General features: G+C 28.7%; 1 protein-coding gene across 1 annotated transcript; it reads left to right on the top strand.

The window, feature by feature from the left end:
- Nucleotides 1-4584: 4584 nt before the first annotated feature.
- LOC136085358 (uncharacterized) lies at nucleotides 4585-5769 on the top strand. The gene has a single exon (XM_065806659.1). The coding sequence runs from the start codon at nucleotides 4585-4587 to the stop codon at nucleotides 5767-5769; it is 1185 nt and encodes a 394-aa protein (XP_065662731.1).
- Nucleotides 5770-10522: the final 4753 nt, after the last annotated feature.

Here is a 10522-nt window from a genome sequence, read left to right on the forward strand (position 1 = left end):
AAATAATAATAAAGTAAATAGTAAGTAATAGAGCCTTGAGGAACTCCGCAGCTAATTGTTTCTAACTTTGTACACGTTGAATCATAAGATACTCCTTGTTTTCTATTTTTAAGGTAACTTTGTAGCCATTTTAAGTTGGTATTTATTATTCCATATGTTTCTAGTTTGTTCAAAAGAATTTTATGATCAACAGTGTCAAAAGCTTTTGATAAGTCGATGAACAAGCCAAGAGTATAACAATTTTCAGCAAACCCATCCAGAGTTTGATTGGCTAAATCAGTTACTGCATGATGTGTAGAATACCCTTTTTGGAAACCAAACTGTTTGCTGAATAAGATATTATGTTTTTCAAGATAACTATATAGTCTGTTATACATAATACGCTCAAGCAACTTTGAAAAACAAGAAAGGACAGATATAGGTCTGTAGTTAGATGGCATAGAATCGTCGCCATTTTTGTATACAGGGACTACTCTTGCTATTTTTAACAAGGAAAAATACCAGTTGTTATTGAAAGATTGAAGATAAACAAAAGAGGTCATTTAATAACATCAAAAACAGCTTTTAGAAGATTAACATTAATATCGTCAAACCCAGCACTTTTATTAATTTTAAACGCATTAAAGGGTGCCTGAAGTTCATCTAGAGACAGTTTGTAAAGATTATATGCAATTTCGAACATTAAAACAGAACAAAGTTGATTATTTTGGTCAGCTTATGTGTTATGCGTTTCGCTTAACTGTATATTGCTTGGTACGCAATATTAATACTTGATAAGCAATGTTTAACTGTTGCTTGCTTAAAATACATCTTAGCAGCAGGTTTTAATAAAATATTAAAAGTAATTTTTTTTATCCAAATTTGTATGAAATAAAGTAGTTATAGCTCGCTAAGCGCAGAGCTTTGAAGTTTACTCTTTTAAAATGCCGATATAAATTCAGTGCGTAAGTTGAAAGTTATAAAACTAAGGCAAGCTGCTTATATGACTTGTAATTGCACTTCGCCCAAGAGTTGTTGATTCAATAATTGAAATGCGAAAAATACGTGTTTCCCCCACCACTACTCGAAAGGCTCAAAAAAAATTGTTGCATAAACATCTTTTAACTAATATTAGACAATGTCTAATTATAATGGGACAATGTATTTTTGAATAATTTTAAATCTTTTTTTAACGGCTGAAAATTTGTACAAATAAATAATAACAAAACGTATTTTACCCGATTCATTAAAATAAATTTCAGAAATCTGAATTTGATGTAAAAATAAAGGAGATTGGTACTTTTGCTATGAGATATTTATTGTTTGATATTCTGTGCACTTTAGGAAGAACGAGAAATTTCTTGAACAACAACATAATAAACAAAGCATTATTGTTTCTTTCCAGACTGTTTATTCTTGTGATTATGACTTTTATTTAGTGCATTCAATACCGATACCAAAATATTTGACTCTTCTTAGGTACAGAAATGCCGTTATTAGGTTCGATGTATACTGGTGTTTTGGTTTCGGATATAAAAAAACTTTTTATTTATTTTAAAAAAATTGAATAAAAATAGTTTTTTTTGCATTATTACAGAATAGAGAACATTGTTAAAACATTGGTAATTTCTCACGGTCGTTTACGAGCGTTAAGTTTAGGTGCGCATGTGCCAGAAGTTTGTATAAATTTCAAAGTTTTTAAAATGGCTGTGGTTTTTTTTTTTTTTTTTTTTTATTTACACTTTTGCCGATAAAAAAAAATTTACAGTCGTAACTTATAAAAAAATAGTTACATGACCGGGGCTAGAAGAAGACAAATTTAGTCTTATCATTAAGCCCCAAAAAATGCGTCATTACTAGACAAAATATAGTTTGACAATAAAATATAGTTTCAATGTATATATCTCTGATATATATTATAAAAGAAAATTTAAATATATCGCATATCGTTTAAAATTTATAGTTTTTCAAAAAATAAGATATAACAATTCCTTTGTAAAATAAAAGAAACAAAATTTATTAAAATATTAAATGACAAAAATAACATTTAAGAATTGGTTTGAAAAATAAGAAGATATGATTTTATATAAAAACATTTTATTGGTAGAGCATTTTATAGTTTAACTTATTTAATTATATTTATAATACTTTTCATTGCCAATTAAGTAAAAGCAAATAAACAGTATAAAATAAAAGTAAAAGATTAATAAATAACGCAAAAATAAAAAATAAATTTCTCAAAAAGAAGATTATTATTTAAAATGATAAAAATATATGTACAATTATTGATTAATTATGTATTAATAATCTAAAGTAATTAATTAATTAACTATTAATTATTGATTTCTAATAGAAAGAAGTTTTATTAGAAAAAATTTAATTCATTTTCAGTTAACAAAAGTAATTGCTTAAGTTTTGTTTTGAATTGGTTTAGAGAATAATTAGTTTTCATTTCATTATTTAATATTATGTTCCACAACTTTGGTCCTCGGTTTACAATAGAAAATTTAGTAGCGGAATAATAAGTTTTGGATTGAATGTAGTTGTATTTTGAAAATCTAGTAGGGTATATGTGATTTATTTTTTCAAAAATTGAATAAAATAAGATTGGTAATATATTTTTATCAAGTTTGAACATGAAAATAAGAACTTGATAGAGGTTTAGTTTATATACATTTAGGATATTGAGTTCATTAAATAGTGTTTGTGTGTGTGAGAAGCGATCTACGTTTGAAATTATCCTTATAGCCTGTTTTTGTTTGCTAAGCAATTTTTTTATTTTCGTCGCGTTAGTGCTACACCAAGCAATGTTCGCATAACTTAAGTAGCAATGAATAAAAGAAAATGTTTTTTAAACAAGATCAATGTAATAACTGCTTTGCTTTGTACATTACACCTAAATATTTTGATATTTTATCTTCAACTACACCTATATGTTCTTTCCAGGTTACATTTTCGTCTAGAAACACGCCTAAAAACTTTATTGATTGCTCTCTTTTTATTAATTGATTGTCAATAAAAAGGTCCGGAAGTTCTAAGGGAATATCTGATTTTTTATGTAGGCGATGGAATAAAGTGTATTTTGTTTTAGTAATATTTAAAGATAACTTGTTTGATTTAAACCATTGGGTTAGTTTGTCTAGTTCTTTGTTTAATGTTTGGAATAATATATTGATATCTTTATTGGAATAAAACAAGCTGGTATCATCTGCAAATAAAATTGTATTTAAAATGTTAGAAAATTTATTTAAATCGTTTATATAAACAAGAAATAGAAGTGGCCCTAAAATTGATCCTTGAGGAACACCACATGTAATTGTCTCATAATTAGTTTTTCCTTCATCATAAACTATATACTGCTTCCTATTAGTCAAATAACTCTCGAACCCAGGACAAGTTAGTATTTTTTATACCATAACTTTTGAGTTTCGATAGAAGGATTTGATGATTGACTGTATCGAATGCTTTACTTAAATCGATAAAAAGACCAAGGGTATACTTGCCTTCATCAAACGATTTAAATATGTCCTGAACAAGGTGAATGATTGCATGATCGGTGGAACGGCCAGATTTGAATCCAAATTGTTTATGGTAAAGAATATTATTTACATTTAAAAAAGAATAAAGCCTATTATACATAACTGGCTCTAATATTTTAGAAAAACAATTAAGAATTGAAATTGGACGATAATTTGCAACTTCAGAAGAATCGCCTGATTTTAAAATTGGAATGATTTTTGTAATTTTTAGGTTTCCTGGAAAAACACCATGTTTTAAAGATAAATTAAAAATATGTAATAATGGAATTGTGATGTATTTTATCGATTTAATAACGACATTACTACTTATAGAATCAAAACCTACACTTTTTTTGGGCTTTAACAAAGAGACTGCGTCTAATAATTCATTTTCCGTAAGTTTAGGATTAGACATAAAACTAATGTTGTTTGAGGTTACGTAAGACTTAAAGTGTATTTTAGAAGTTTCTATATTTGATGATAAAATAGGACCTATATTTACAAAAAACTGATTAGGGTCATTTCGGATAAAGCGAGCCATCGGATAAAGCGAGCCGGTCGCCTAAATATTGCAGTTTTACGAAATCAAATTATGCATTCGATTTATAACAATTTATTTAATATTAGTTTTTCATTTTAAAGTCTAATGAATATTTTAAAAACAGTTGCTAAGCAATTATTTTCGCGGTGGTATAATTATAATCATTCGAGTAGTAACAAAACGTTTTTTCGCTTTAAGACCTTATATTTTGTTTAGCTTCAATTAAGAAAAGTGAGTATTTCATATTTGACACTATTTATAGTAAATATGATTGTAATATTAGTAATATGAGAAACTATTTCAAAAAATACAGTGTTGATATGTATTTGAGCGATGATAAAGTTTTTTAATCGAATTTTCAACCTGGCTCGGTTTTGCATAACTGTTAGATAAACCGAGCCGAGGGCATTCAGGTAAACCGAGCCATTGGCTCAATTTTCCAAAAATTGCAATAATAAATAAATGTAAAAAATATTATAAATTTTTTTGCTTTTTGACCCACATGAATTGTTAATTTGTTGGAATTTTTTATGATATTTTTACAGAATGGTACGTTATCAACCGATCACGGCCCGAAGAAGCCAAAAATCTCAAGGAAAACAAAAATTGTCCGAGCAGGTACCGGCAATTCGAGGACAACATCGAAGTCCAAAAAAACTGCCGAGGCCTCAAAGTCATGCAGGCACAAAACTAAATTTATGGCAAAAAGGAAATATGGCTGGTGCTATGGAAGAATACAGAAAACAAGAAGAAAAACCTTCAACTGAACGGTTGTCAATACGGTTGATAGCGAGAGCGTGGAATGTGCCATATGAAACTTTGAGGAGGAGATTGTCAGGAAAATTGAGCAAAGTGGAAAGTGCTTCTGGGAGACCCACAATTCTTTCACAACAAAGTGAAGAAGAATTAGCAGAGACTGTAAGAAAAATGGCACGAGCAGGGTTTCCTTTGTCGCGCAAAGATATTCGAGAAATTGCATATGCTTATTCTGATGCTAAAGGAATAAAAGGATTTTCAGAATCAAAAAAAATTACCGGTTATTACTGGTTTCAGGGATTTTTGAACAGATTTCCTGATATAAGCACAAAAAAGACAGAGAATCTGTCTGCAGCAAGAGCAATGGGTATGAACAAAACTCAGGTTATGAAATGGTTTGATTTGTATGAAGGCTTAGTGCAAAGACTGGATATAAAAGACAGTCCTAGGCACATTTGGAATGTGGACGAGACAGATGTGATGAATATTCACAAGGCAGAAGAAGCTGTGGCAATTGTTGGTGAACCTGCTTATAATCTTACTGCATTAGAAAGAGGGGAGACATCTACTGTCTTGGCAGCATTAAATGCATTTGGCGATATTATACCACCTATGATCATTCATAAAGGAAAAACTGTTGGCAAAGGCTGGAAAGATGGTGCTCCTTTAGGTGCTATTGTAAAAGCAAGTGATAGTTGCTGGATAAATAAAGACTTGTTTGTAGAATTTGGACAGTTATTTGTCAACAATTTACAACGATTAGGACTATTAAACGGTCGACCTCATCTTTTAATTATGGACAATCACTATTCACATGTGTTTAACCTTGAATTTTTAAACCTAATGAAAGCAAACAATATTCATGTATTTGCATTACCAAGCCATACTACTCATTGGCTGCAACCGCTGGATCGTGTGCCTTTTGGTTCATTTAAGAGAAAGTGCACACTAAAAAATAAAGGTAGAAATTTTTAGTTAAGGTAGGATATGTGATATACCCTTAGTAAGGTATAATTTTTTAGCTTATAAGGTAGAAAATTATACCTTTAAGTTAGAAAATTGTATGACAAATAATTGTTTTTAATATAATTTTCTACCCTAAAAGGTAGAAAATTATACCTTACTAAGGGTATATCACATATCCTACCCTAAAGTAGAAATTTCTACCTTTTTTTTTTAGTGTGTGGAATGAGGGCATGAGATTGTTTACACGAAAGAATGCTGGCCGTAAACTGGAAAAAAAGGAATTTTTTAGCTTGTTTACACCAATTTGGCAAGCATCGATGACTGTTGAGCTGGCTCAGGCTGGCTTTCGTGCTACTGGCTTGTTTCCATTTAATGCCAAAGCTATTCCTGAAGAGGCTTTTGCACCAAGCACCATTACAGAAAGAAAATTAGATTCAACAGCCTCGAATTCTCAGCCCAATATGTTGTCAAATATTGAAAATTTTTGTTTGCCACTGCGATCGAGTATTGAACAGCCACCTGTACCTAATGCAGCTATGAATTTGCAGTTGATTTCTGTGACCGAATCCGTTGACATAATTAATCTGAATGAAATGCAATTGCCAGATATTTCAAATAGTTCTAGTGCTAAACTTGTTGATACAGCTAATAAAAATAATATTAATGCATCTAATTCTAATACTCGCCTAGATAAGCAGCATGAGCAACATGTCAATACTGATATTGCTGGTAGTACTTGTTTACCTACCACTGATGAAAATGCAATTGTGTCAATTGAACAAGCAGACCTCGATGTGTCTTTCGAAAACTTGATGCCAGTGCCACACAGAGATCGACCACAAAGCAGTCGGCCACGTAAGAAACCACCATCTTATGAATTGACATCAGAAGAAAATGTAGCATTTATTCAAGAAAGAACCAAACCAATAACAAAAAAAGCAGCTAAAGAGAAAGAGACCAGCAAAGAAAAGAAATAGAAGAAAACTGTTAAACAGAAGGTTATAAAGAAAAAGAAAGAATCCAAAAAAGAAAAGAAACAAAAAGAAGAGGACATTTGCAAATATTGTGGGTTTGCATATGGTGAAGCAACTGATCCTCTCATTGATGATGAATGGATTGAGTGTGACGCGTGCCGTGATTGGTTACATGAGAGCTGTATCGAAATAACCGTGCGTGGACAACTATGTGCTGATTGTGTTCAAACAACAACTAAGTAAATCAACTCTAGTTAAGACTTGATGTTTTGCATTTTGTACTGCATCATTTATCTGCAGCTTTAGCAGTACTATTTTTATTAGACTAGTCGCTGACATTTTTATATTGCTTTTGTTCTTTAAATTTTTTGCATTGTATGCATTTGAGGTTAATGTTTGCAAACTTTTAATACCAGTTTACTATATCGTAGGTAATAAAGTTAATATTAATATAGTAAATATTATTTGTAGTAATACTTCCAATTTTGTAAATTTTTGTCTGAAATAAAAGCTAAATGGCTCACTTTAGAATAATCATATAAGCTATTGGCTCGCTTTACCAATAATGGTGGCTCATTTTATAAATTTGTTAATATAAAGCGAGCCTTTCCTATGTATCATATATAGTTTACTTGGCTCACTTTATATTAGTGTGGCTCACTTTACATTATATCATAGTTTAGGTATCTGTTATAGAGTTTTCTAGTACAAGAAGTATTAAGATATCTCACATAGTTATTAATACACACTGATTTTAGTTTTATTGGCTCGCTTTATCCGAAATGACCCTAAGTGTTTCGGCCACTAAGGATTTATTTACAATACAATTGTTATTAACTTTAAGATTTTTCGTAAGTAAATTACCGTATAAACGTTTTTTACCGATTACCTCCTTTATAATTTGCCATGTTTTTTTCGAATCATTTTTGTGTTTAAATAATTGTTCCAAATAGTAATATTTCTTTGAGCGTTTTAAAACTGATTCGTATAGCCGTTTATAGGTTTTGTAATTAGTTTCATTTTTAAGAGTTTTTTTTTTAAGAAACTTGTTATATAAACGTTGGTTTTTTTTGAGGATTTTAGAATGCCTCTCGTGATCCAGGGGTTTAAAAGTGTTTTTGTTTTGATAACTTTAGTAACTTCCGGGAATGCTTTATTATAAAGATTAAGAAATTCAGTTAAAAAGATATCATATGCTTTATCGGCATTTAGATTTAGTTGTAGGGTGTCCCAGTTGACACCAGTAAGAAGTTTATGAAAATTTTTGATGGAAGCGTCGTTTACTAACCGTGTTGTAATTAATTTTTTTCTATCACAAAGAGCATCATAGTCGATGCATTTTTGCGATAGAATAAAAATAGGGAAGTGATCAGAAATGTCAGATTTAAATATACCTGTCCTTATTTTAATATTTACGAAATCATTTGTAATAATTTGATCTAAAGATGTTGCACTTTCTCTAGTTACTCGCGTTGGTTTATTGATTAGGGGAATATAACTATTTTGAAAAATTGTGTTAAAGAAGTTCTTAATGTTTTTATTTTTGTCGTATTCTAACATATTAAGATTAATGTCACCAACAATATAAACCGATTTATTTAAAGATGATTTTTTTTTAAATTATACTTTTAATGCGATTTTCAAATGCCTTAATACTTCTTGAGGGCGGTCTATATAAAGCATGGATGACGATATTTCTTGAAGTTTTATTAATAATTTCAACACATAAAGATTCATAATCATTAGTGGTTGAATAAAATTGAATTTTTTATGTATATACACAAACCTCCACCTTCCTTATTTAATGCTCTAACTTGATGAATTACTTTATAATTAGGTAATTAAAAATTGGAACTGTTTTCAATGCTTACATCGTTACACCATGTCTCGTTGTGACAAATTACCTGAAATCTAATGTCAATTTTATGTAAAAATTGTTTCAATGACTCAAAATTTTTTTGAATACTTCTAATATTAATGTGAAGCATTGAAAACGAATTATCTTCCATTCCTTTGTCAATATTTTTTGAATTTGGGTTATAGTATATCGGGCTAGTATTTTTAATTACTTGACTATCGTTAAAAAAATTATAATCGGCATCCGAATAGTTGTTTAAAATTATTGGCTTTTTCTGTGAATTAAAATTTATGTTTGATAAAACAATATTATCAGCCATTTTAAATAAAAAATAAATCAATATAAATTTAACTAAAAAAAAAAAAAAATCATTTAACATGATTTTTTTTTTTCTAAATTCTTTACCAATGAGCTTATCATATATAACAACAGAATATTTACCGTTTATCCTATGCGTTTTGCTTTCTTCAAGAAGTTTCTTTCTTATTATAGTAGTTTCTCGCGAAAAATCCTCGTTAATATAAATTCAAGAACCTTTTAGTTTGTTGACGTTTTTTAAAATCTTTACTTTGTCTTTATAATTTAGTAACTTAATTACAATTGTTCTAGGCTTTTTAATATCGATAATACCAGTTCTGTGCACTCTTTCTATGATTACATCTTTTACATTGAGGTTATTTTCAAGAAGGTTTATTATTTTTACTTCCGTATCATCCCAGTTTTCGTTATCATTTTCTTTGACTCCTTCGATTCGAAGATTGTTTCTCCTTTGACGATCTTCTAGTTGTCTAAATCTATTTTTTTCATTCTCCCCTATGGTTGCATTCGACCATTTTTTTTTTTCCACATCACTGACTTTTTTATCATTTATCAATTTTTTTTTCCAAATCGCTGACTTTTTTATCATGGCAATCCTGATAGAACGTTAGACTTTCTTCAATGTCTTTTTGTATTTTTTGTATACTTTATCATCTGCTTGTTTGTTTTTTTAAGATCGGTATTTCGGTTTTCGTTTTCCCTTTTTAAAACTTCACAAGAATTCTTTAATGTATTAATTTCTTTTAGCAATCCATCAATTCGATCGTTAGCCAGTTTTAAATTTGCACTTATTAACGCTAAAATATCTTTTTGTTGTTTTTGGAACATTTCTTGAAATATTTCACGAACTATTTTTATTGAGACTTCAGTGTTAAGTTTTGAACTCATTATTGACAAGATTTGAAAAATAAATGAATAAATAAATAAAACTTGCAATATCAATTTTATTATTTTATTATGTTCTTAGCTACATAATCTTTTTTATATAGCAACTGTTATTTTTAGTTTATTTTTGTAAAAGTTAATGTTGCAACCATATTACTGATCTAAATCAATAAGCCTTTTTTGTATTAGTAAATAAATAAATACGCTAACCAATTATTTTTAAAGTTTTAATTTGTATTTTGGCTAAAACTTTTATTTGTAACATTGAGTGGTTTGTTTATTTTTTAAAAATAAATTTTGAGAATTTCTAACTGTACAAATTAAAAAAAATTTTTTCGTCATTACTATTATTACTTTCTTTATACTTTGACCTTCTTTTGGTTGTTGCTTAAATTTAATTTTTCTGTAAAAATGTATTTTAACTCGTTTAGCTTGTTAAGAGCTTAGTTTTTTCTTGAATTTTGTTCTGGTGCATTTTAATCAACTATGTTATAAAATTAGAGATATAAAAATGTAATAAAATTAAAACAAATATATATATATATATATATATATATATATATATATATATATATATTTATGCATATATATATATATATATATATATATATATATATATATATATAAATAGAGAGAGAGAGAGAGAGAGAGAGAGAGAGAGAGAGAGAGAGAGAGAGAGAGAAAGAGCAATGTGAATATTACATAAGCAGTTTACATAAGTATAAAT

Source organism: Hydra vulgaris, chromosome 09 (genome assembly GCF_038396675.1).
Source record: "Hydra vulgaris chromosome 09, alternate assembly HydraT2T_AEP".
In the NCBI taxonomy this organism is placed as follows: Eukaryota; Metazoa; Cnidaria; class Hydrozoa; order Anthoathecata; family Hydridae; genus Hydra; species Hydra vulgaris.

Excerpts from the sequence above, each read along its gene's own strand:
- LOC136085358 (XM_065806659.1), top strand. The coding sequence starts at position 4,585 with ATGGTACGTTATCAACCGATCACGGCCCGAAGAAGCCAAAAATCTCAA.